The sequence below is a fragment of the Podarcis tiliguerta genome, assembly GCF_965153285.1.
Source record: "Podarcis tiliguerta genome assembly, chromosome: 8".
NCBI lineage: Eukaryota > Metazoa > Chordata > Lepidosauria > Squamata > Lacertidae > Podarcis > Podarcis tiliguerta.
Window position 1 is genome coordinate 23,966,436 of NC_139541.1, and position 27,397 is coordinate 23,993,832.

At 48.4% G+C, this 27,397-nt stretch overlaps 1 protein-coding gene across 4 annotated transcripts in view; it reads left to right on the forward strand.

The window, feature by feature from the left end:
• The window catches only part of VWA5B1 (von Willebrand factor A domain containing 5B1), a 72,138-nt gene that overhangs the window by 19,068 nt on the left and 25,673 nt on the right, over window positions 1-27,397 (forward strand). For 2 of the 4 annotated variants that reach the window (XM_083452054.1, XM_083452055.1), the window contains 9 exons: window positions 236-397; window positions 1,345-1,567; window positions 2,153-2,298; window positions 3,621-3,752; window positions 4,286-4,410; window positions 8,853-9,029; window positions 15,645-15,755; window positions 17,012-17,214; window positions 18,635-18,749. In XM_083452054.1, the coding sequence (XP_083308180.1) occupies window positions 236-397; window positions 1,345-1,567; window positions 2,153-2,298; window positions 3,621-3,752; window positions 4,286-4,410; window positions 8,853-9,029; window positions 15,645-15,755; window positions 17,012-17,214; window positions 18,635-18,749 (1,394 nt within the window). The remainder of the gene's footprint in view (window positions 1-235; window positions 398-1,344; window positions 1,568-2,152; window positions 2,299-3,620; window positions 3,753-4,285; window positions 4,411-8,852; window positions 9,030-15,644; window positions 15,756-17,011; window positions 17,215-18,634; window positions 18,750-27,397) is intronic. The other 2 variants (XM_083452056.1, XM_083452057.1) reach the window with 2 other exon arrangements.

The following is a 27,397-nucleotide window of genomic DNA, read 5'->3' on the forward strand; positions in this document are numbered from 1 at the left end:
TCCCTAGGGTCATCTTCCAACTCCTTCCATCTCTCATCCTGCCTTGACCAGCCCCTCCAAGACATCTCCTTGGGACTCATAACATTGGCCTGGGATGTTGCCGGAGGAGAAAGTCCCTAGGGTCAGATTTGTTTCCCATGTGTGAGGTTCCTTGCCTTAGCCACCTCCAGCCCCAATGACCTTTGACCCCAGGCGTAAGCATTATGTCTCCTGAAAGGATGCTTCCCATTGGCAGGGCTCTTTGTCTACCCATTGGATGAATACACAACTGTGGTTGGCTTTGAGGCGATGGTTTCTGAACGGGTTGTGACTGTGCAAATCAAAGACAAGGCCAGAATTGACGACTGCTACGTTGACTGCTGCAGCCTCCCCAATGGCAGGGCCCTGGACGAAGGTGGTGAGAGAATTATTTGTGAGGAAAATACAACCACATCTAAGATGGTAGCAACTCTACTAGGTGGTAGAGTGGCAGCCAAGTGCCACCCTTATCTGGGAAGTGGCAAAAACAGCCTTCTACCACTTTTCTAAGGGAAAAAAGGTTTTAAAAGCAAAGGAGGGGGGACAGAATACCTTTGGCCACCTTGAAAGGTCAAGTAAAGTAAACAGCAAACCCCTCCTGAAAACTGAAGAGAAATTTCTTTCCCCCCTGCCACTCCCCAATCTGACAGTGCCCCAGTCCTGTGCAGGGTAGAATTCCTTTACACAGAGAGTTATTTATTTGTATCATTTATGAATCACTTCCCACAAGGCATCCCAAAGCAATTTAACAATGAAAATATCAGCAAGCAGTACATACATTCAAAGCAAACAAATAATCAAGTCCAATACACATACAGACTAGGATCCAAAAGGGTGTACTGAAATTGTGTTATTGAAATATATTGCTTTGGTTTTGCATTATTCTTAATATTGTCTTTTCATAAGCTGCACAGACGCTTTTTCATAGTGAATGATGATGTGGCATACCAAAATGCATACAGTAAGATAAAGTGTGCACATTAAAAGGAGGATATTAATGAACACAGCATACAAAAATGTTGTATATTAGGCTGAAATTGCTTGACAAAAAAGTTTATACTAGGCAAGAACTATGTCTATTTGGAGGCATTTTAATTTTTTTTTAAGCAACCTGATTTGGAAATGTTATTTGGAAATGTGAAGAACTGAACTTAAGATTGAAAACATGAGAAAATGAGAGTAACCAAAATGGAGAGATTCACCCATAGCTAGTTGTAGTTAGGACTTCTGAAAACTAGGCCGTGGCAACCCTTATATAGAGAGGTGGGTGGGGTTGCTGGGGATATGAATGTTTTGACATTTTGTCATTTCTTTTCTTTTACGCAGGACGTATTGTGCTAGATGAGGATTTGGAGAGGATCGTCTTTGTGGCCAATTTGGGCATCGTTCCTCCTCAGGAAAATGTATCCATCTGCATCAGTACCTCCTCAGAGCTGCAGACCCTTCCCAGCGGTGCTGTGAGGGTCCTGCTGCCAGCTGTGTGTGTCCCTAAGGTCCCCCAGAATAGCACAGATGCCACCGCCGCCATCTCTGGACACCACCTTCGATTGTAAGGGACCGACATGAAATATTGCTCTTGATGGGTTTAGCTAGCGCTACAAGAGGGAGGGAGGGAGGAACAATATCGCCACATCCTAGGGCAAAGCTGTCAAGGCTTTATAGCATGGCCTGAAGGGACACTATGGCACAATTGCCTGGGAGCCTCATGTGTGCCTCTTAAGCTACATGCGCAGCATACACTGAAAGCCTTATGATACCCCTCTCCACAGTCATGGCTTCCCCAAGGAATTCTGGGAGTCTGGTTTGTTAAAGGTGCAGAGAACTGTTCAGAGACCCTTATTCCCCTCACAAAGCTACAGTTTTCAGAATGGTTTGACAATCCATCCTTCTTCACAGGGAACTCTGGGAATTGTAGCTCTGTGAGGGGAATAGATAGCTCTCCATGCTATCTAAAGTTTAGGGGTGTAACAAGGAACAGGACTTTTGATACTGCTTTTAAGGAAAGCCCAGATTGTTCAAGACTCAAAAATACAGGGAGGATTTTGGATGGGAATTTTGAAGTCCTTTAGATGGGCCTGTGCACAACCTGAAAGTTGCGTTTTAGCATTCCCTTTACAAATCACCTCCTTCTTAGCAGAGACAGACACTACTGTGGTGTTGCTACTCCGGATCAGCCCGGAAAATTCTGCCTGGCTCGGCTTTTGGAAACGGAGGCGACGAATCCTACTGAGTACGAGTTCAGCTTCTACCTGGAGATCAGAGGACCGTGCTTACTTGCAGGTAAGTCTCTATAAAAGCGGGCAGGGATGGGAACATTTTTGAACATCCACCTGGTATGGAACTATAACCCCTATCAGCCCCCAGACAACATGGACAATGGGCAGAGATGATGGGAGTTGTAGTCTGCAGCTTCTGGAGGGCATTGTGTTCACCACCTCTGCTCTGTGGGACAATGGGTAGTTGTGATTCTCAGTGGTGCTATGTGGCTGACTCCTCCAATCTAAGCAATTGGAAGCTGTCAGATCACTGGCCCACCTTGCTCAGTAATGTTTACACTGACTGGTAGAGTTCTCAGAGTTTCAGTGAGGATTCTTTCCCAGCTGATCTCACAAGGCTGCCATATGTCCTCTTTGACCAGGACACGTCCTCTTTTTCATGGGTGGAATCATCATAGTGGTCCATAGTTAAAAGTGGAAGTCGGCAAAGGTGTCCTCTTGTTTTTTTGCTCTTCAAAATATGGCAACCCTACCAGAGAGTGAACCTGGGGTCTTCTGAGTACAAAACAGGTTGTCTTCTGCTGAGCTACAGCCCTTTCCCTCACCCATAGTCAAACTAGAGTATGGTTTCGTGTGTGGTGTTGGTGCAAGGGATTAAAAATTAAGGCTGCTACACCTCACACCAACTTTTTCTGCTGCCCGGCTTGAAGCTAAGCCATTGTCTGGCTTAGCACTATGTCCAGACCCAGGCTTATGGTTTGTTTTCTCTCGAACAAACCATGAGTGCTAAGCAAAGAATAAACCTTGGTTCACAGCTCATGGTTTTGTTTGGAAATAAACCAACGGGACATAACACTAAGCCAGACCATGGCTCCTATTGAGGCAAAAGTTGGGGAGGAGTGAAGCAGGCATGACTTCTGTAACATGCACCAGCCCATAGTTCAGTTTGAGTTTAGTATAGTTTACACTTCAGTAGGGCTTGCACTGCAAGCAAGGCTACAGCAAACATGTTGAAAATGTTTTGTTGAAAAGTAGCAGTATTAAAATCAATTACCACCCTGCTTTTTATCGTAGCAGTGCATGAGTTTGCTGTTACTTACAATTGCATTTATATGCCCACCTTTTCTCCAAACTCAAGTTTTCCGGGTTCCAGATTCATCTTCGCACAACAACCTTGTGAGGTGGGTTAGACTGAGAAACAGTGACTGGCCCAAGATTGCCCAACGAGATTCATAGTTGAGTGGGGATTTGAACGCTGGTCTCCCAGGTTCTAGTCTGACACTCTAACCACTACTCCACAATGGCTCCTACACCCACACCCACACACCTCTTCTCAAGTTCTTTGGGGTTCTCCATCATATTTCCCATGCTGGCTTCCCCAACTAGGAGTTGAAAGCCCGACGCACGAGATCCGCGCAGATGCCGCTCCGTCAGCCAGATCTGCCAAGAGCATTGTGATCACACTGGCCAATAAACATACTTTTGACCGACCCGTGGAGATCCTGATCCATCCAAGCGGTAGGTGGGCCATGCTTGTTGTTTCTTGACTTCTGGGGCCTCCCCATGCCAGAGATCCCTCCTTCTCTGTTTAGACAGTGCAAGAAACATTACATCTTGAATATGCTCCACCTAACCAGGGACAGTCCATAGTTTCCAGTCCCCGGTAAATTGCCAATCCAATCTTGCCTCTGCATTTGTCATTTTGGGGGTGGCTTGTTAAAAATGTACCATGCGCCTAGTCCCTCCCAAGGAGAGCTGAGCCTGGCAGGACAGCTTACTCTATGGTCTTAACCCCTTCATGCATTAATTAGACTTAAGCATGTTGGTTATAGGAGGTTGGTTATCCCACACTTTGTACAGTAGACTAGTAGACTACTACAGACATTCTACCCATCTTCCTCTATCATCTGGCTGAAAAAGCACCCCCCCCCCCCATTCTCGGTGCCCCCAGCTCCTGTTAACAGTGGATCTCAAAGTTCTAGAAAAATCACAAGGTAGATCCCGCAAACCTGACCTCTTCTTTTTCTCTCCCAATCTCCCTACTGTTCCAGAGCCTCACATGCCCCATGTTTTAATGGAAGAGGGTGACATGTCCCCTGCGGAATATGAGCAGCACCTGAAGGGGCGGAATGACTTCATTAAAGGAACCAAGAAAGATGCAAGTGCAGAGAGAAAGGTGAGGGGCAGAAGAGCGAGCGAGACTTCCCTCCATTTTCTACGCCAGCCTCACATAGCTACAGAGTTCCCTGGGAGGAGAGAGATTGACTCTAAAACCATTCTGAGAAGCAGCCAGCGATAAGCAAGGTTTGCACCCATAATGGTGTGCGGTTTGGCCCAAATTCATTGAGGAAATGAGGTCTGGATGGGTATTGATAGCTTTCATTACAATTTGGGGAGCTTATCTGCAGCCCTCAATATGTTGATGGGCTCTAACTCCCATCAGCTTTGAACACTGGTCACGTTAGCTTGGCTGGTTGTACAACCTGGAGGGCCCACAGGCTCACCACTTCTGCTAATAGCTCCATTGGTTAGAGTGCAATGCTGAGAACGCCAAGGTTGCAGGTTCGAACCCCGTATGGGGTATTCTCACATTGCAGGGGGTTGGACCAGATGATCCTCAGGGTCCATTCCAACTACAATTCTATGACCCAGGTACATCATGTTCTGGGACAGCATGCCTCTGAATTCCCAGTGGGGAAATAACAGGGGAGGGGTGTTTCCCCCAGGTGTTGCCTGTGACTTCCTTGAAACTTCTGGTCGGCCACTATAGAAAGCAGGATGCTGCACTAGTAGCCAAAATTGTGGCCCCTTTTAGAAAAAGTGTATTTCCAAGGTTTGATGGCTCATAACACCTAATTGGCTCTCTTTACACAGTCATGCTCATTGGCTACATTCAAATGACGGAAAAGTACTGCATATCAACCCAAGCAAGTTGTGCTTCCCTTTTCATTAAATTATTTTTCCATTGATACATAATACAGTGGTACCTCGGGTTAAGAACTTAATTTGTTCTGGCGGTCCTTCTTAACCTGAAACTGTTCTTAACCTGAGGTACCACTTTAGCTAATGGGGCCTCCCACTGCCACCACACCACCACTGCGCAATTTCTGTTCTCATCCTAAAGCAAAGTTCTTAACCCGAGGTACTATTTCTGGGTTAGTGGAGTCTGTAACCTGAAGCGTCTATAACCTGAGGTACTACTGTATTATGGTATTACTCAAAAAAAGTGGTGTTATGAGCCACCAGACCTTGGAAATACACTTTTCCCAAAAGGTTTCCACAATTTTGGCCACTAGTGTAGGTCTTTGCACTTCTGTGGCTGCAAAGAAAGGGAATAGAGAAAAGATTTTCTCCCTCTCTCCATAGTATTAGAACTCAAGAGACCTCCAAGAAAAAGGCAGAATGTTGGAAGGTTCAGGATAGACAAAAGAAATGACTTCTTCATACAGTCAGCCTGTGGAAACCTGCCCTCACAGGAGGCAGTGACAGCCAGCAGCTTGGATATTTATAAAAGATAATGCTATGAATAGCTACTAGCCTCAGTGGCTATGTAGCGGCAGGATGCCTTTGAGTGCCAGTGGCTGGGAATCACAGGTGGGGAGAGTTTTTGTTGTTGTGCAGGGTTCCCATTGAGACACCTGATTGGTAGTGTGAGAACAGGATCCTGAACGGGATGGGCCTTTGGCCTGATCCAACAGGTGAGGTCCCTGCAGACTGGAGGTGCACAAATGGTGCTGAATATAACCCAGGAAACTATCAACCTATCAGTTTGACATCAGTACAGTGGTACCTCAGGTTAAGTACTTAATTCGTTCCGAAGGTCCGTTCTTAACCTGAAACTGTTCTTAACCTGAAGCACCACTTTAGCTAATGGGGCCTCCTGCTGCCGCTGTGCCGCCGGAGCACGATTTCTGCTCTCATCCTGAAGCAAAGTTCTTAACCTGAAGCACTATTTCTGGGTTAGCGGAGTCTGTAACCTGATGCGTATGTAACCTGAGGTACCACTGTATCAAGAAAGGTCCTAGAACAGATAATTGAAGTCTGTGAGCACTTAGAAAAGGATGCTATGATTACTAAGACCCAGCATGGGTTTCTCAAAAACAAGTCATGTCAGATGAATCTTTTCTTCTTTTCTTTTTTGATCGTTTCTAACTTGGTGGATCATGGGAATTGTTATGTACTGAGTTGAATAGGATCCAAAAGGCAGCAGTCTGATTGGTCCTAGAACAATAGGATTCAGAATGCAGCAGTCTGATTGGTCCTAGAACAATGCAGCAGTATGATTGGTCCGCAGGAGCCACCCAATCCAGCTCCAGGTGGAAGTGAATCTGCAACCTGATTGGCCTACAGGAGAATCCCAGAATTAGCCAATCATGTGCAGCCCATTGTGTAAATAATGTATATAAAGCAGATATTTGGGGGGGGGGACTTTCATTCCTCACTACTATGAGCTGAATAAAGAGCATGAAATCCACACTCGACTCCGAGTATATTTCAGGAATACTGTGGATGTAGCATATCTTGATTTTAGTAAGGCTTTCAACAAAGTCCACCATTATATTATGGTGGAATAGCTAGTGAAATCAGTGTGCATTGAATAGGAAAAGTGATCCTATTACATTCAGCAGCTTGTGAGGTGCCCAGTTGACGATATCCAAGAAAGCAGCAAATGGAGCGATTTCTGGTGGCAAACAGCCTCCACAAGACTCTGCTGGAGTTCCTTCCTTTCTTTAAAATATTAAGTTTCAGAATGTCGGTTGGAAATTGTAATTAAGCTCCTGTCTTTGGCGTGTTATGCAAATACTCGTTAGCTAGTGGGATTACGTGGGACAAACATCCTGGGGAAACAGTGGGCAACTAATGAGCTTTTGTTAGTTTATACCATAATTGGATAATGGGTTGAGGGTGTTAATAAGAACCCATGCAAATGTCTTTCCCAATTCAAGGCACAGGGGGACTCAGATGATTAAGCAGAAACACATTTTATTCTTGCCAGAGCAGCTGCACTATTGAGTTCCAATACTTCCAAGGCTAGCAGTGTGGGAAATGTTTGCCTACACTCTTCAGCCAAAAAAAGACTCTGAGACCAACTCACTAAAATCAATAATAAGAGAGGCCCTGCCTTTAGACATGGCACAAGAGGAAAAGCAGGATTGCAATACATCCGGAATTTCCCGTACATAGCTGGGATTTGGCCCTCGTCCGGGCGGAAATCGCTGAAATGTCTGGGAAAATCCAGACGTATGGCCACTCATGTTGGAAGTGTAGATTTCAGCGAAATCCCTTAAAAAAAGCTCACAACTTCTTCTTTTTTCACATTGTGCAAAACAAACTCAACAATGTTGACCAAAAAGGGGTTGGGGGTGGGGTGGGAAGGCTCAACAACTTTGCCAAAGAAAGAGAGTTCAGCTTTTGTGTCCGGATTCTCATTTTTTGAAATATGGCAACCCTAGAAGGGATTGAGGAGGAAAAGTGAATTCTGGCACTAGTTCTTAGTTACAAAGCTCTTGTAATGACCATTAAATTATAGACAGTTTAAGGAAGAGGAGAGGAGCCCCATATCACTGGCTTCTCAACTAGGCTGATGAAATGTTCTGCTTCTCTTCTCTCTCTGTCTCTTCCAGCCTGATGGAATGGTTGCTACCAAGTGGCCGCTGAGAGATGAAGTAGTCTGATGGGTACATGCATATTGGTCATGACACAAGACATCCTAAAACAAATCCCACCTTTATTTCCTTTTAAAAGCTCAGATAAATGTTTTCGTATCATCATGCAGTTCTGATATCTTCATAACGTCTCATTATTGCTTTTTTGCAGGGTGTGGCGGGGGAGTGGGTATTTATATAATAAAAGTTGAAGACAAATGGAGAGAAGGAATGACACATTTCATTGGATATGATTACATAGATAATTATCTCAATCAATCCGTTAGGAATCATGTTAATATAAATAAATATAAAAGACACACACACACCCCACATACACACATACTGAAAGAATGAGGAGTTAATGGAAAAGAAGTGTGTAGAAATAAAACTTATAACAGTAATAGCATGGAAATAGGGTATATAAGATAAAGAACAGCATAGAAAAAAGAAAGAGAGAAGGGAAAGGGAGAATATGTACACACACACAAACACAAAGAGGAAAGGTATAAAGGCCGCTGAGAATAAGGGCTCATCCCCACATTTCCTTGTCCCCTGTTTTGATCATATTGTATACCAATTAATTTCCCCAGCTTTTCTCATTGTTCCACAGCTGTGCCTTGCCAAAATCTCATCTTACCCACTGAATGGAAGCTTAGTTAAGCAAAAGCTCTCTTCAGATTTCCCACGCATCTGGTAAGATCCAGTTCAGTAAGATCAGATCTTTGCAAGGCACAGCCACAGAACAAGAAAAGTTCTCAGGTTGGGGGGAATTGGTCAGTTCAAGTACAATCAAAATGCAGGCCAAGCGAAAGTGTGGATGAACCCTAGGTTATAAAGGGAAGTGCTATCTTCAGCTCCATGATTCTAATTTATGAAAAGGACCCGCCGTTCTAAGGAATAAAACTGGCTTGCTTGTTTTTAAATGAAAGACATCAACAGCCTGTACCGATTTTCTTGTTGGTTGTTGCAGACAGAAATCATCAGGAAGCGGCTCCACAAGGACATCCCTCACCACCCAGTGATCATGTTGAACTTCTGTCCTGATCTGAGGACGGTCCAACCCAACCTCAGGAAGAGCCACGGAGAATTCATCTTTCTCGTGGACCGCAGTGGGAGTATGAGTGGTGTGAACATCAACCGTGTCAAGGTGCGCATGGCTACCTGATTCTTGCATGCAGGGTGGGAAGGGCATTCGTTTGTGAATGCCTTCTAGTTTCACTGGGCAATTGGGTAGAAAATTGAATTGCCGCACGATGCAGTGCTTAGCAGGGGCCTTCTGGTGACAGTTTCCCATGCTGGAAGTTAATGCAGAGTGTGTGGAAAGGAGCATGGGGCAGTTAATGGCAGGGAGTAGGCAACCTTCTGACAACCATATCCCTTAAAAGCAAACTAGAGATACAATGGCCCCACCCAGGTAAGTACCGTATTTTTCGCTCTATAAGACGCACCAGACCACAAGACACACCTAGTTTTTGGAGGAGGAAAACAAGAAAAAAAATATTCCGAATCTCAGAAACCAGAATGGCAAGAGGCATCACTGCGCAGTGAAAGCAGCAATCTCTCTCGCTGTTCTGGCTTCTGGGATAGCTGCACAGCCTGCATTCGCTCCATAAGACGCACACACATTTTCCCTTACTTTTTAGGAGGGAAAAAGTGAGTCTTATAGAGCAAAAAATACGGTAAGCAAGCAAGCATTATTGAAGTTCAAAATGCTTTCCTGACTGGTGTAAATACTTAGAGGGTACAAAACAGGGGTGATGAAGGGGGGGTGGCCTGGGGAGAAGAGGGGTGGCACAGGAGGGTGTGTGTGACCTGGAGGGCTGGATGGAGCCAACTGGAGAACCACATTGCCCCCTGGGCTTGGGGCTCCCTAGCTGTACCCTAGACAATTGTGCTTGAGTCTTTTTTAAAAGACTCAGCAGTGCAAAGTCTTTTCCTTTTATCGAAATCCAATTCAGTTTCAAACAAACCCCAGTTACCATTTTATTACTTTCTGTCGAACCCCCAGTTTCTTTTATCTTCTCCCCCAGCACGTACCATCCTCCAGATCAATCCATCCAGCAGCATCGACACGTAAAGGCTAATCAAACTTTCTGCGTTTTTCTTTCCTGAGAGCCACCAGATTAATTCAGAGATAAGAGAGGAAGGGAAGCTGGAAACATGAACAAACACACAGGGAGATCTTGGTGGTCCTGTTTGCACGTCACTGTGTTCCCGGCCCTGTTCTCATGGCGACGGCTGATAACTGCAGCCTCAAGCGATTGCTTTTATTAAAATGTGTTTGTGTTTAGTTTTGTTACTTTATTATATCGTTATCACGCTTTTCAGACAGTTTCAGGTGGAATTTCCTGAAAATGTAGAATTTATCCACACAGATTCCACACACACATTCCATTCTCCCTCCTTGATTTTGGAAAGAAGCCAAGCTACGTATTTTTTTTTACCAGTTCTGCAAAACTGGTAAAAAAAAATTCATGCTTTCTAAGCATGGGACAAGTGCATACCCTCCAACATGTTGCAGCAGAAAACCGGGATTCCTGTTTTCTGGGGCTATGTTATCGTGCAATTCATATGTCCTGCACAAGACTCCCAAAATGGGAGGTCCCAATTTAATCAGGACAGTTGAGGGATATGCAAGTGCAAATCCGGATTAGCCCTGTAATTAAGCTAGGCCTGTGCCATTGGGCTGGGAATGGTGTACAGTTAAGCAAAATCTGTGCTGACGAATGGATGCACATTTAAATCAGGCATGTGCTGTTGAATGGGAGGTGATGCACAGTTAAGCCAAGCCTATACTGTTAAATAGGCTCTGTGCTGCTGTTGTAAGGGGGAGTAAAATGCAATTAAACCAGGTCTGCATTGCTGAATGGGAGGTGATGGACAGTTAAACTGGCTGTGTGATGTTGAATTGGGAACAATGCACAGTTAAGCCAGGTCTGTGTTGGGGAATAAAATTAAACCAGGTCTGCATTGCTGGATGGGAAGTGATGCACAACTAAGCCAGGACTGTTGAATGAGAAACAAGACTGAAGTTCAGGTGTTGTACAGGCACTGAACCAGCGATGCAGCCATTACAAAACTTTCAGATATTAGAAGTTGTGTATTCTTTTCACTTTTGGAAAGCATAAGCACCCTGCTCATATGATTGCTTGCCTTTTCGGAAAGCAGAAATATAAATGGGGGGGGGGATCAAAATGGTTTGTTTTACCTCCTGTTATCAGCACATTCCTGTCATCCCCTTCCCCACCTCACCCACCCAGCTAGGAAAATGGAGGGTGAAGTTCTGCAGCTATTTATTCTCCTTCAAAGCGGTGACTCATCGTCAGTGCATCAATCCCTCATTCAAGACGCAGGGAGGTCTCCTTTTCCTTGTCCTTCATTCAGTTAAGTGACTTCTTAATTATTCTTCAGGGATTCTGCTCTGTCATCCTGACAATGGCATATAATGTTGTTTAATGTGCTCCTTCAGCCACAGCTGAGCACTCTTGATAGCTCTTCCATGCTGAACAAAGTCAAAGCGGGTGGAATAGTTCAGGTTTGGGGCTTTGGCACTCGCTCGCTCCTCTTGCCAAGTGGCGCACGGGAAGCGGCATTTATGTGACGCAGGGGAGGTTTCCTGATTGGGAAACGCCTACCGTATTGAGAACAGGGTTCTCTGTGTGTTGTGAATACGTGAGTGCTTAGGGTGTGGTTCTGTGTTGTGGTGTTTCTCTTGCTTTCTCTCTGAATGTGGTGTATGCTAACCATAGCTCCCTCAGCCATTTTCTGCTGCACTTGGAGCACCCAGGAAGCTTGGCCAACTAGCTGTACCCATGAAGAGCAAGAACTTTGGGGCACCTGTAGCTCGTTTGCAGGAGGGAAACCTATTTATATGGAGGTTGCAGATGTTGGTGGGTTGCCAGCCAGCCCTGCATACCCTCCAACATTGATGAAAATGTTGTTGTTGTTGTTGTTTAGTCGTTTAGTCGTGTCCGACTCTTCGTGACCCCATGGACCAGAGCACGCCAGGCACTTCTGTCTTCCACCGCCTCCCGCAGTTTGGTCAGACTCATGTTTGTAGCTTCGAAGACACTATCCAACCATCTCGTCCTCTGTCGTCCCCTTCTCCTTGTGCCCTCCATCTTTCCCACCATCAGGGTCTTTCAAGGGAGTCTTCTCTTCTCATGAGGTGGCCAAAGTACTGGAGCCTCAGCTTCACGATCTGTCCTTCCAGTGAGCACTCAGGGCTGATTTCCTTCAGAATGGAATTGATGAAAATAAGGGTGTCCTAAATATTATTATTATTATTATTATTATTATTATTATTATTATTATTATTATTATTATATTAATACTCTGCCCATCTGACTGGATTGTCCCAGCTACTCTGAGTGGCTTCCAACATGTATGGGCAACATATATGGGCAATCAGTGGCAGAGAAGATGTTCTATAGGCAGAAGATCCCTCATTCAATCCTTGGTTTTTCTAGCTAATATTACCAGCTAATATTACTTCAACATTTCTCTGATGAAAATAGGGATGTCCTATTCAACAACAACAATAACAACTTTATTATTTATACCCTGCCCATCTGACTGGGTTGCCCTGGCCACTCTGAGCAGCTTCCAACATATATGAAAACATAATAAAACTATACAGAGCTGCCTTCAGATGCCTTCTAAAGGTTATCTCATTGGCTTAGGGGTCGCATAACTCCATACCCTTCAACGTTTCTCCAGTGAAAATAAGGACGTCCTAAGGAAGAGTGGGACATTATGGCAATGCGTCCACCTGAGAGGTGCCGGAACTGAGTTCTGGTGAGTTCCAGCTGAAAAAAAGCCCCGGGACTTCCTGTACAGAAAGCAGGTGCTTTCTCACAGAGCTTTTCAACTCAGCCCTGCTGTTTTGCTTAAAACGAGCAACTTTGCAGCAGGCTGAGCCTGCTAAGGTTTTGTTGTGTTGTGCATTCAGAAGCAGCGGAGGAGGGAGGGAGAAGGCAACCTTGTCTAGTCTGAGGAAAGTGTAATTTCTGTTTATGAACAGCAAGATTGGAAATGGGTCGCCTGAAGGGAATATTATCTTCATATAAACAAGATTATGCCTGGGTGGGTGGAATAATGGTTTTGGGTGCAGCGGAAACCCATTGTCTCTTTGTATTGCTAATGGCAGCTCCCTGAATGGAAATCAGAAATCTAGATTTGTTTCTGAAACTCCCAAGGGGGGTGGGGGTGGAAACATGTTCTGGTGCTAGGGAGAAAAATACCTTTGAAGGTGAGTAAATAGCTGACAATGATTCACCTTGTATGTATTTAATTTTTAATCTTCCTTGTTAGCCTGTCTATTTATCTACCGGTACATCTCCTGGAAGAGCTCAGGAGGGGACCCTGTTGAATAGTGTGTGTGCTTGATGTTGAGCACCTGCTGTTGAATGACTGTGAATGTGTCTGTCACTTTGGGTTCTCCCGGAGTCATAGAATTGTAGAGTTGGAAGGGATCCCAAGGGTCATCTAGTCCAACCCACTGCAATGCAGCAATGTGTTCTTGAGTATAGTCTGGAATATCGAGAGCCAGTGTGGTGTAGTGGGTAAGAGCAGTAGTCTCATAATCTGGGGAACCGGGTTCGTGTCTCCGCTCCTCCACATGCAGCTGCTGGGTGACCTTGGGCTAGTCACACTTCTCTGAAGTCTCTCAGCCCCACTCACCTCACAGAGGGTTTGTTGTGGGGGAGAAAGGGAAAGGAGAATGTTAGCTGCTTTGAGACTCCTTCGGGTAGTGATAAAGCGGGATATCAAATCCAAACTCTTCTTCTCTTCTTCTTCATTTTAAACAAATCACTCCGGCCCTGGGTGGTTCCCGGGTGGGGTAGTAATTTGCCTGCAGGGGGTGCTGCTTGGGAGGCCATGGCACCTCCAGGGCAGAAATCCAGGATCTCACTTGAATTAAGTGGAAATAAAACACTTTACCAGCTACAGTGGTACCTCGGGTTAAGAACTTAATTTGTTCTGGAGGTCCATTCTTAACCTGAAACTGTTCTTAACCTGAGGTACCACCTTAGCTAATGGGGCCTTCCGCTGCCACTGTGCAATTTCAGTTCTCATCCTGAAGCAAAGTTCTTAACTTGAGGTGCTATTCCTGGGTTAGCGGAGTCTGTAACCTGAAGTGTCTATAACCCGAGGTACCACTGTAAAGAGAAGGGGCCCTTCTAAGACTGCAAAACTCAGGATCACCTAACCTTAGACCTTAGAGCCAAATCCCATGATTCTGTCATTGCAGGACCCCCTAAATGACCCCCAAGAAAGTGACAGACAATGCCAAAAAGCACAACTTGATGTAGAAAAGTGGAAAACTGGACTTCAGATTGGGAAAATAAGAAATTGAGAGCAACTGAAACTGGCAGATTCACCAGTCCCTAGCCCAGGTTCTAAAACATGGGTAGGCAAACTAAGGCCCGGAGGCCGGATCCGGCCCAATCAGCTTCTAAATCCGACCTGCGGACGGTCTGGGAATCAGCGTGTTTTTACATGAGAATGTGTCCTTTTATTTAAAATGCATCTCTGGGTTATTTGTGGGGCATAGGAATTCGTTCTTTATTTTTCTTCAATTTATAGTCGGGCCCCCCACAAGGTCTGAGGGACAGTGGACTGGCCCCCTGCTGAAAAAGTTTGCTGACTTTTTCAGCAAACTACTAGTGGAATCTTGCAGAACTTTAGTGCTAATTTCTGTCCGGGAGGGGGAGAGGACGGGGAGAGGAATCTATCTATTTGCAACCCAGAAAATCCTGGGAGCTTTGCATCATAATTTCATACGATGGAATTCATGGTTGTCTTCCGTCCTACTTTTTTTATGCCATTTAAATTTCTGGTGTGACATGGCATTATGTTGATCAAAAGGTCACAGTTACATAATGCAATGCAGTGTAAAAGGAACATAGGAGTCCAGGAAAACAGCAGCACTGCAAGTTGGCTGAAAGGAGAGGACTTGCAAATAAAACAAATATCGCAAGGACGCCATCAATCTCCACTGCTCTTTGATCCGAAGGAAACAAAGGCTTAGCTCCCTTAGCTGTGCTGGTGCCCAGAATTTCTCACTGCTCAGGGAAGTGGGCAGCCTGCTGCCATGCTGTGTGTGTGTGTGTGTGATTGTGAGAGCCTACTGCTTCTTGAAGGAGCCCATTTCCCTGCTGGAACTGTTATGTACTGAAGTTCTCACCCTGGGCCAGCAGGGGGATACTGTAAATAGTTTCACTCAGGTCTGCATATGCAAATAAGGAATTGAAAGTGACGTTCAGTGATTGGATAGTTACAGGAAGTTGTTACTGTTGCTTTGTAGTTGAGCTCTATGTAAGCAGGTTGGCTGAACCCTTCAGTTCAGTTCAGTTCTGGCCTGTGAATAAACAAGAGCTGTCTGAAGAATCGCTGCGTCGTCTGATATGTTCACCCACAACTTAACAGGAACAGTCCTCAACATTAAGAGCCCTCTACTAATGTTCTTCTGAAACTCAGTTTCCACTCTGGAGCAAGACAGCCATTCAGGTAGTTGAAAAGCATGATCTTCTTAATCTTCATCTCTCCAGACTAAACATTCCCAGCTCTTTCAACCCTCCCTCAAAGGACTTGGTTTGCAGACCCCTCAGCCGCTATTTGTCTGGTTAAGTTTCTACTCTTCATTTTATTTTCTTCCCCAAAGCTGACTCTGGACTTTACTTCTGGGGAAAATAGGACCGCATGTATGCCGCTACCAAGCAAAAGTCCTGACTTTCTGTTCCTCTCTTCCCTTCGCCAGGATGCCCTCCTGGTCATTCTGAAGAGTCTGATGCCAACGTGTCTATTCAATATCATTGGATTTGGATCGACTTTCAAGGCCTTGTTTCCTTCCAGCCAGACCTACTGCGAGGTGAGGGGACGCTTTCTGTCTCTTCTATTTTAAATCTCCTTTTCTTCAGAGACCTTAACCCATCATGAGCAGACTTTGTGGTGACTCTGTAATTCCCTTCAGAGTTTCACATGATAAGGGAGCAATAGGGACTTGCTAGCTGGATCTTCCTCCTTCATCACAACCCCCGTCAACTAGGTCTGTCACACTCCACTCACTGAAAAATGAACAGGGCTTTTGGAACCAGTTCACTGTATATTAAGCCCGTGTGTGTAAATTTCTTATAATCTTAATGTTGAACTTATCCACATGATTCTATCTCCCCCAGCTAATTCTCATCTATCTCATTCTCATCTTGATGTGAAATGAGTTATCCACTCCCTCCCCCAGTTCTCTCTTCTTATATGAACGTAAGAAGTTCCCTGCAGGATCAGGCCAATGGCCCATTTAGTCCAGCAACCTTTTCTCACTGGCCAGCCAGATGCCTCTTTGAATCCCATAAGGCAGCCTTTCTCAACCTGTGGGTCCCCAGATGTTGTTGAACTACAACTCCCATCACCCCTAGCTAGCAAGGCCAGAGCTCAGGAATGATGGGAGTTGTAGTCCAACAACATCTGGCCACCCACAGGTTGAGAACCACTGCCAAAAGGAATACCTAAGTGCTCTCTCCCCACTTGCAATTCCCAGAAGCTGGCGTTCAGTGTCTCCATCACTGAAGATGGAACATAGTCAGTTTGTGCCTAGTAGCCATTGATAACCTTATGCACCATGACTTTTTTTCTAATCTGCTTTTAAATCCATCCAAGTTGGCAGCCACATATGATGTCATTATACTTTGGTTTAGAGAAAAGGCAAGAGGTGCCATGATAGAAATTTTAAAAATTATGCATGACTTTGAGGAAGCTAATAGAGAAGTTTTCCTCCCTCTCTTATAAGACCAGAACTTGGGGACATCAAACCCCTGGCTCTGAGCCTTGTCCCCTTGGACGTTTCCCAGGTGGTGCCTCCCTCCACCTTTCTGCATCCATGACAATTGAGTTGCTGCTGATGGAATTGATGGCGTTGTGTGTTTGGTTGCAATGCCATGCTTACAATAGTTTTCCCATTTTGCAGGTGTGCTCTCAAGGCCCCTAAAGATTGGTTGCTCCTCGCCTAGCATAACCCTTAATAACCCTGCCCCATATCCTGCCTCTTGTTCATGTGAATCCCTCCACAAATGCCAGTTTGCCTTTTGTTCGTGTGTGAGCCCCCTGGGTGGTTCTTGTGCTCCTCTGCAGGAGAACTTGGCCGTTGCATGTGAAAGCATAAAGAAGATCCGTGCTGACATGGGTGGCACCAACGTCTTGTCGCCCTTGAGGTGGGTCATCCGGCAGCCAATCCACCAAGGCCACCCACGGCTGCTCTTCCTGCTGACCGATGGCGCCGTCAGCAACACGGGAAAGGTCATCGAGCTTGTCCGGAACCACTCTTTCTCCACTAGGTAGAAGCCCCCCCCCGGCATTTCCTCTCCCCCTTGCTTTTGCAACAGCCTCTCCCATCCTCCACTGTATCGACAAATCTATTTATTGACTTGTGACCTTTATGCCAGGCTGAATGCAAAGACAGATCTCTCCAGGACCAAGTGCCTTTCTGGGCTGCCAGTCTAGGGCTTTGTGGAGGCTGAAAGCTCTTTCTGTGAGCTCCCAAGCTCTCAGTCTGACTGTACTATCATGTCCCCTTTATGTTTAAGACTGGAAGAAAGCTAAAGAAGTGGTGGATAGAACTCGTGTTGGGGAGGGAGGAGAATTGGCACTGTAGGCTAATAAACTGTTATAGATTTGATGGGTGTCAGTCTGGATGATGATACGTGTGGGTCTCTTCCAAACCTACAATTCTGTGAGGGCAGAATCTATAAGAGGGAACCTGTTCAGACCATTCCCTTTGTTAAGGTAATGGCTCTAGCTGGCCAACTTAAGTACCCATCCTTTGCATCTTAAAGATCGACCTCTGTTGCCATAGAGACAAATGAGTGAGCCTTTTCACACTTCACCTGGCTGGATGCTGCTTCATTCTAGAATGGAGCACAAATAAAAAGTAGTAAAGTAGAATAAAAAGTCATAGAAACGAGTTAAAAAGAATAATTAAGATGCACCAGAACAGATTGTGGCACTGTGAGTTAAACCAGAGAGCCTAGGAGTTGCCGATCAGAAGGTCGGCGGTTCGAATCCCTGCGACGGGGTGAGCTCCCATTGCTCGGTCCCTGCTCCTGCCAACCTAGCAGTTTGAAAGCACGTCAAAGTGCAAGTAGATAAATAGGTAGCGCTCCAACGGGAAGGTAAACGGCGTTTCCGTGTGCTGCTCTGGTTCGCCAGAAGCGGCTTTGTCATGCTGGCCACATGACCCGGAAGCTGTATGCCGGCTCCCTTGGCCAATAAAGTGAGATGAGCGCCGGAACCCCAGAGTCGGTCACAATTGGACCTAATGGTCAGGGGTCCCTTTACCCTTTACCTTAGAACAGATTTTGAGGCAGCAATTAGATTACAGCTTGCCCTAATGGCATAAGAGCCAGCTCCTAGCAGCTGAAGTCCCTTCACCCACCCACCCCCACAATAAATGACAGTGGCCAGCATCTTCTGTGCCTTAGTTTCCAAAGGCCTGCCTGAATAGGAAGAAAGGAACAGGAAGGAAGAATAATAAGGAGGAACCCTGTCTAATCCTGGGAAAGGGGGGAATTTCACAATGCAGGAGCAGCCACAGAAAAGTCTATCTCTCATGCCGCCACCAGCTGTGCTTCTGCTGTTGATGGGAGCAAAATTCATTTGGAATTCTAGCCTTGCAGAACTTTCCACTGCCAGAGTCTTGGCATTTCCCTTCACCACCACTGCGGGCGCATCCAATCCCTCTGTCTTTTCCTCTTGCAGGTGCTATACTTTTGGCATTGGGCAGAATGCCTGTCGGAGGCTGGTGAATGGCCTGGCTGCCGTGTCCAAAGGAAGCGCGGAATTTCTGGTCGAGGGAGAGAGGTTGCAGCCAAAGGTACTGCTGTGGTTTTCCATCTCCTTTGCTCCCCATGAGAAACAAGTGGGGCCTGCAAGAAAGGGTTGCAATGTGGGCTGCTCCTCTTCACTCTTCCAGCCAGCCTGCTGAGTGACAGGATTATGAGAGGAGAAGAAAAAGTTCTCTCCCTCTCTACCTCTCTCTCCTCATAACCCCACATACTTTCCATATGAAATGCAATGATCTATGAACTTTCTCTATCACATAACCCCCAAAATGTAACCCCTGGGGAAGATACTTATAAAAGCCATGTTTGCACAACCTGGTAAGAGCCCTTTAAGATAGCATAGCTAGTTTCTCCAAGGAGGAGAAGTCAAGTACAGTACAGGCTTTGCCAAGCTACCTAAGGCTTCAGATCAGGGGTCCCCAAACTAAGGCCTGCGGGCCGGATAAGGCCTAAGCGACTCGTTTATCTGGCCTGTGGCGATCCCCACTGCCACCGCCCATTCTTACCGGTGCTGTGCTGCATGGCTGCCCACTTCTGGATCAGAGGAGCACTGGAAACAGCGTGTGTGCATGTGCAAGCGTTATTTGTACATGGGCAAGCGTTATTTCTGGTGCACATCTGGGTTGGAGGAGGCCCGTGCACATGCACACAAGCTATTTCTGGTGCTCCTCCGACCTGGAAGTGTGCCGGAAATAGCATGTGCGCACATGTATGGGCACGCGCTCCCTCGCCCTGTGGCCCGCCGTGCGATTGGCACTGGAGACACCGGCCCGAGGCGGGTAAGTTTGCTGACCCCTGCTTCAGATGGTCTCAGCAATCTCGTGAGATGTTTATCCAACGGGCTGCTGAGAGCTGTCCAGGGTCCTGATGTCTGTTGAAGCTGCTTCTGCCTGCCTTAGCCTGCCTGGGAAAACTATCCGATGGCTTCCAATTCCCTGGCCCCGAGCTCTGACACAACAGGCTATTGGGCTCCCCTTGAACCCAAGGAGGACTTTTGGGGAATGATGGGAAGTGTGCTGTGGTAATATGTACCTCCTATCGTTCTGGTGATATTGTCCCTGTCCGCTCAATACACTTGCTGCCTCCACTTCGTCCTCTGCACGACTGTACAAGAATCACATGCAGAAGTAAAAGAAGACAGATCTAATTTGGAACACTCCAAAAAAAGTTATATATATCTGTCAGAGCTGGCTCCGGGTCCCAGCTCACCAAGGACCAACGCTAGCCGATAGTACAGTATCAAAGTCTTTATTGAAGAATAGTCTCCATTTACAAGTCTCAGCGTCCCAGCTCTACGTCTGGACTTTAGACCGGCGAAGCTCTGTCTGGGTCTCCGTCCCCTGTGCACCAGCTTAAGATTCTAATCTTACTCCACCTCTTCCTTCTCTCTCTCTTCCTCTGGGTCTTACTACCCCCCGGGGTCTCATTCCTCCTGGACTCTTCTGACGCAGAGCTTGACCCCTCTGACTCCTCCCCCTCTCTTCGGCGGGCTTTAGGACCTGGCTCCCTACCCGGGCTGCCCACCTTGCCGCCCTCCTGTACATTTGAACTTGGCGCGCGCGCGCGTTTAACTTTCCGGATGACCGTTTCCTCGCTCCCTGACGAGGGTGTGGTCACTCCTGCCTCACGTTCTCCCTCTGCCTGCGCGCTCCCTGATCCCGATGCCTTGGACTCCTCCCCCCTACTGTACTCTGGGGGGGACGCTGGTCCGGATTTCCAGCTGCTACTCTCTGAGTCCCCTCTGGCCCCTTCTTCCCGAGGTGTCCCCCTGGGCACTCCCCTTGCCCTGACCATGGGGGCCCCTTTCTGTGAATCCTCCGAGTCACTGGAGAGACTCAGAGACCTCGGACTACTGTCGTCGCTGACATTTCCTTCAGACTCCTCCCCCTCGCTCTCCGTTTCCTCCCTCTCCTGTGACTCTGCTCCTGAACCCCTGACATCCATCCCCCCCTCGAAGCCCCCCCTTCCCCCCTCCCCTTCCTCCGGCGGGGGTGCTGGGTGCTCCGTCGTTGTGGGGGTGAATGGTGGATACAGTTCGTCCCCCGTGGCGTGCATCCAGTTAGAGAAATCCGGCTCGTCCTCCGTGTCTTCGCCGACCTCGTTCTCCTCTGCTTCCATCTCCGTGCCGCCATACTCGAACCCAACGTCCTCCCCCATCACGTCCATGTCCCTCTCACCCTCGTTCCCCTCTGGGTCCGTTGCCTGCCAAGGGCCCCTCAGCCACCTCTCCTCTCCTCGATTGTCCCACCAAAACGAGCGGTCTGAGGCAAACCCCGAGGGCGAGCCCTCCGGTGAACGTGTTTCTAATGCTGGTTCTTCGTCCGAGGTGAATCCCTGGAACGTGCTGGTAGAAAGCGTGGGTGTGAAAAGCCAGTCGTCGAAATACTCGGCTGGCATGGGCCTGTGTGGGAACAAGGCATGAAACTCCTCTTTGAGGAGAGGCTCGTCCAGGGCATAGTCCGGCACCCAACTGTTGGCGCTGGCCGGGGTACCTTCCCTTGCGAGAAAATATTCTACTCCCTCTTCCCCCCATCTCGAGTCCAAAATCTCTGTGACCTGGTTGATGGGTTCCCTTCTTGGCGACTCCCTCCTTGGGGGGATCTCCCTATACTGGTCTGGTGCCGTGCCCTGCGCCTGAAATCGGTGAGGTGCTTTGTAGGGCGTGAGCACCGACCTATGGAATACTGGGTGCATTCTGGATCCTTCCGGAAGTGTCAACCGGAAGGCCACCGGATTGATCTGTGCCTCAACTAGGTAAGGTCCTAGCTGCTTATGTCCGAGTTTCTTCTTAGCTAAGGATCTGGTCGGCACTGCGTGGGCCGCTAACCACACCCAGTCTCCCACCTGTATGTCTTCACCAACCCTCCTGTGCTTGTCAGCCTGCAGTTTGTATGCGTGCTTTGCAAGCTCTAACTGCCTCCTAAGCTGCTCGTGGACTTCCTGCAATTCCGCCGCCAAGACTTCCGCTGCCTGTGGCTCCCCCTCCCCCAGTCTCTCTAATCCCGGGAAGGTTCTTGGATGCCTCCCGTTGTTGGCGAAGAACGGCGTCACCCCTGTGGACACGTGCTTCGTGTTGTTGTAAGCGAACTCAGCGAGCGGCAGGTAGTCCACCCATGTCGTCGGCTGTTGATTTGCATAGCATCTCAGGTACTGCTGCATGATGGCGTTGACGCGCTCCGCTTGTCCGTTGGTCTGCGGGTGTCTCGCCGACGCTAGGTTGATCTTGACGTTCAGGAAACCCATCAGCTTCTGCCAGAAGCTCGAAATGAACTGGCGCCCCCTGTCGGACAAGATAGACCGTGGCAGTCCGTGCACCCTGAAGACGTGGTCTATGAACAGTTTGGCGGTCTGTTCTGCCGTGGCCACCTTCGCGCACGGAATGAAGTGGGCCATTTTAGTGAACATGTCCACCACCACTAGCACTGCCGTTTTACCCCTTGAGCTGGGTAAATCCGTGACAAAGTCCAGGGCCACCCTCTCCCACGGTTCGCTCGGGGTCTGCAGCGGTTCGAGCAGTCCCGCCGGAGGTTTGTGCACTGACTTGGCCCTTTGGCAGGTGTCGCACCTCGAGACGTACTCCGCGACTTCCCCCCGCATCTTGGGCCACCAGAAATCTCTGGCAACTAGTTCTGCCGTCTTCTCCTTGCCAAAGTGCCCGGCGGTGGGTGCGTCGTGTAACTGCTGCAGTACTTTCGCCCGGAGGTCGTCTCCCGGTACATAGAGTGCTCCTCTGCGGATGAGCAATCCGTCTCGTACTTGGAACTCGTCGTCCTTCACCGTGCCCTTGTGCACCTCCTCCATCTTGGCTTGTGCGAAGGGGTCCTCCTGCAGTGCTCGACGGACCGCCTCCAAGTCCACGGTTGCTGAAGCGCACGCCCACGCTTTCGGAGCGAAAATGTGCTTGGCCGCTGCTGGTGCCGCCTCTTCGAGGTATTGCGGCTTTCTGGACAGTGCATCCGCCATGATGTTGTCGTCGCCTGGGATGTATTCTATCCTGAAGTCGAAATCCGCAAAAAATTCCGCCCATCTGATGTGCCGCTGGTTCAGGAACCTTGCCGTGCGCCAGTACTCCAGGTTCTTATGATCCGTGCGAACCTGCACTGTGTGTTTGGCCCCGACGAGGAAGTGCCGCCACGCCTTGAATGCTGCATGAATGGCCAGCAACTCCCTGTCCCAGATGGTGTAGTTCTGCTCCGACTTGCTGAGCTTCCTAGAGTAGAAGGCACACGGTCTCCAGTCCCCATGCGGGTCCTCCTGCAACAGTACGGCGCCCACGGCTCTGTCTGAGGCGTCTGTTTCAACCCTCATCGGTTTGCTGGGATTCACATGCAGTAGCTGCCCTTCGGACGAGAAGAGACGCTTAAGGTTCTGAAAGGACTGCTCCGCTTGCTCCGTCCAGATGAACTTCTTCTTCTTAGAGCTGAGCGTGTCGGTAATGGCCGCCGTCTGCATCGCGAACCCCTTGATGAACTTGCGGTAAAAGTTGGCGAACCCCACAAACCGCTGGACCTCCTTCCGATTGCGCGGGCTCTTCCAGTCCAACACTGCGCGAACCTTGGCGCTGTCCATGGCAAGCCCCTTGTCCGACAGCTTGTAGCCCAGGAAATCCACCTCCTTCCTGTCGAACTGGCACTTCTCCAGCTTGGCATACAGCCGATGCTCCTGCAGTCTCTGCAGAACTTCCTTGACGTCACCTTCGTGGGTCTCCTCAGATTCTGAGAATATCAGGATGTCGTCCAAGAAGCAGACGCATGTCTTGTAGAGGAGACCCGCCAGGACGTGATGCATGAAGGCTTGAAAACAGTGGGCGCCATTTTGTAAACCGAAGGGCATAACTCTGTATTCATATGTGCCCAGGGGCGTGAACATGGCAGTCTTCCACTCGTCTCCTTCCCGTATGCGAATCAGGTTGTACGCCCCTCGCAGATCCAATTTTGTAAAAACGCGTCCTTTCCTCACCGTTGCCAGCAGGTCATCTATCTTGGGCATGGGAAAGGCCGTGGGCTTGGTCTTGGCATTTAAGAGCCTGAAATCAACTACAAGCCTCTTTTGGGGCGTGTCCCTTTTCTTCACAAAGAATACAGGACTGCCCCCCGCTGCCTTCGACTCCCGGATGAAACCGCGCTTCAAGTTGAGGTCTATGAACTCCTTGAGCTCCTGCAGCTCGTCCTCAGACATGGAATACAGTTTCCCGGCTGGCAGCGTCGCTCCTGGCAGGAGGTCAATCTTGCAGTCATAGGACCTGTGGGGAGGCAGCTTGTCCGCTTCCTTCTCGCAGAAAACCTCCAAAAACGCTGCGTACTTGCGCGGCACTGCTTGCAGCGTGCCTAATTGTAGCTGCGGGTCGTCCCCTCCTTCTTCCGGGCTAGGAAGGATGCAATGTTCCGCGCAATAGGAGGAGCCGAAGGTTAGTTGGCGCTGGTACCACGCCAATGCTGGGCTGTGCCTGTGCAGCCAACTCATGCCCAAGACTACAGGCGTGTCCGACAGGTGGGTGACATTAAAGCTGATGACTTCTCGGTGATTTCCAATCCGCATCACCATTGGTTGCGTTTGTTGCACCACCTGCCCCCCTAACAAGTCTCTGCCATCCACCGTGACAACGTTCAGGGGCAGTGTGGCTGGTAGCAGTGGTATATTGTGCTGCTGAATGAATTCCAGTCCTATAAAGTCAGCGTTACTGCCGGAGTCAATGGTGATCGGCACCTCCACAGTGCGTCCATTGGGCAGTTGGAGAGACGCTGTAAGCTGCACCACTGGTTTGGGTGGGAGGGGGTCTGTGGGTTGCAAAAGTGCTGGGGATTGTTTCATTGACTTGTCTGGCTGGACCCCAGTGCCTCTTCCTCCAGCCAGACTCCGTCGTTTAACTGTTGCTGCGTTTTCAATTGAGCTGCTTCTGCGACTGTTGCCGAGGCTGCAGTGTGCTTGTGGAGCCTCTGGGGACACTCTTTCGCCATGTGTTGAGCACTGTCGCAGATGTAGCACTTCCTGTTCCCTCTAGGAGGCTTCGTTTTGGCTGCTCCCGGTGTTAGGGCTCTGTTAGCTGACTGAGCCCTGGCACCTCCTATCTCCATCGGCTCTTCTCCCCCTCCCTGCGAGGGTGTGGAGTGCGCACGCGCTGCTTCTCTGGGAAAGAAGGGAGGTGCTCTGGCTGGTGCCCTTCCCCAACGCCCTTCTTCCCTGTTCCAAGGACGTTCTTCCAGATGCACCCCGATTTCCAGAGCCCTCTGGACTACTTGCTGGGTGCTCCTTGGTCTCTCCCCCCTTCCAATCTCCGCCTTTACATCTGCATTCAACCCCTCCCAAAAGAGGTCTCTGACTGGCGCAGAATCTTTTTCCCACCCCAGGGCATGAACCAATCCGAAAAAGCGTGTATGGTACTGCCTCACGCTGGCTTTGCCTTGTTTAAGTCCATGTATGTCCCTCCTGGCAATATCGACGTCTACCTTTGATAAAAAACATGAGTCCATTGCTTTAATAAAAGCCTTCGCATCTTGGAGCGCTGGATCATTGTCCCGCCATAGATTCCTCAGCCACGTTTTGGCTTCCCCATGCAAATGGGACAAGATAAACCCCACTTTCTCTCTCTCATCTCTAAAGTCTTTGTCAAGTAGATCCAGCGCAAACAGCAGGTCTGCTCTGAAGTTGGGGTACTGCTGCAAACTCCCGTCGAAATGCGATACAAGGCTGCCTCCCCTTCTCCCCAAGCCAATGCCTTCTGCCTTGGATCCCGTTTGCCCCTGTTTAGAAAGCACGTCCAACCTGACCTGGAGATCCCGGCAGGAGGTAACCATTTCCTCCTCTCTCTTCCTGGATGCAATTACCTCCGTGCTGAGTTGTGTCACCGCTTCTTGCAGGGCTTTTATCTGCTCTTCCGTCGTCATCTTGCCTGAGTTTCGTGAGCTCTGTAAGCACCCCTCCTCTGCCCTCGCTGCGTCGACTCACGTGGCGAGGTTCTTGGTGCCAAAACTTTAAAAAAGGAGACAGAGCTTACTGTCAGAGCTGGCTCCGGGTCCCAGCTCACCAAGGACCAACGCTAGCCGATAGTACAGTATCAAAGTCTTTATTGAAGAATAGTCTCCATTTACAAGTCTCAGCGTCCCAGCTCTACGTCTGGACTTTAGACCGGCGAAGCTCTGTCTGGGTCTCCGCCCCCTGTGCACCAGCTTAAGATTCTAATCTTACTCCACCTCTTCCTTCTCTCTCTCTTCCTCTGGGTCTTACTACCCCCCGGGGTCTCATTCCTCCTGGACTCTTCTGACGCAGAGCTTGACCCCTCTGACTCCTCCCCCTCTCTTCGGCGGGCTTTAGGACCTGGCTCCCTACCCGGGCTGCCCACCTTGCCGCCCTCCTGTACATTTGAACTTGGCGCGCGCGCGCGTTTAACTTTCCGGATGACCGTTTCCTCGCTCCCTGACGAGGGTGTGGTCACTCCTGCCTCACGTTCTCCCTCTGCCTGCGCGCTCCCTGATCCCGATGCCTTGGACTCCTCCCCCCTACTGTACTCTGGGGGGGACGCTGGTCCGGATTTCCAGCTGCTACTCTCTGAGTCCCCTCTGGCCCCTTCTTCCCGAGGTGTCCCCCTGGGCACTCCCCTTGCCCTGACCATGGGGGCCCCTTTCTGTGAATCCTCCGAGTCACTGGAGAGACTCAGAGACCTCGGACTACTGTCGTCGCTGACATTTCCTTCAGACTCCTCCCCCTCGCTCTCCGTTTCCTCCCTCTCCTGTGACTCTGCTCCTGAACCCCTGACAATATCTATTAGGGCCTACAGATGGCAATTTGTGAACCATGATTCAGAAAGTGGTGGTTGGAGGTGGGTTCTCAGACATGCTCCAAAGTGTCTAAGCAACTTTAAATCCACTCCAAAGCAAATCAATTGCAAGAGTTTTTCCACTGTGGAAATGTGCATAGATCTGCTCTCTCCCCCCCCCCCCGTAAGTCTGGGGAAGGGGCAAAGTGTGCCCCGAAGACCAACCACTACTTCCAAGTCCATCTTCCCAAGTTAGGGACTAGAATCATCAGAATGTTGGCCCCAGTGCACCCATTTTTGTGTGCCTGAGAGTTTTCACCTGGCTTTAGGAAGCCAGTGCAAACTTTGAAGTGCTTTGGAATCAGTTGTTTTCTATCATTAAAAAATTTCGATTGGAGTCAGCCAGCGCAGGGAAGATGGTCAATGAGCTCAATTTAAGTTTGGTCAGCCTACTGCAGAGGAACCTGAGCCAAAGACAAAACTAGCAATTAAGATCAGCACACTTTTTAATAACATTTTTTTATTAGTTTTCCAATATACTCCCCCAAAATAGCCAAATTATAGCAATAACAAACTATACAATTATCAAAGTGCCAATCAACTCCCAATTAATACATTTTAGTGAAAGTGGCTCCCCGCATGGTGGTTTGGGTGCATTTCCAATCTTATATCACTGTGTTCCATAAGCCTAATTAATGTCAGTTACATTTCAGTTATAATACTAATCCCTTCGTTAATTGCTACATAATTATTTTCATTCGTGATGTTACAGTATATAAATTTATAAAGCTTTAAGCGAGGAACTCAAACTATTATCTTTATTGTGCCCTGGGTGTGAAAACTCTTATATCCATAGAGATTCCTTCTGTCCATACAGTATATGGTGTTGTCTCTTTCACTTCCCAGCTGTTGTTTTCTCCCATTGTG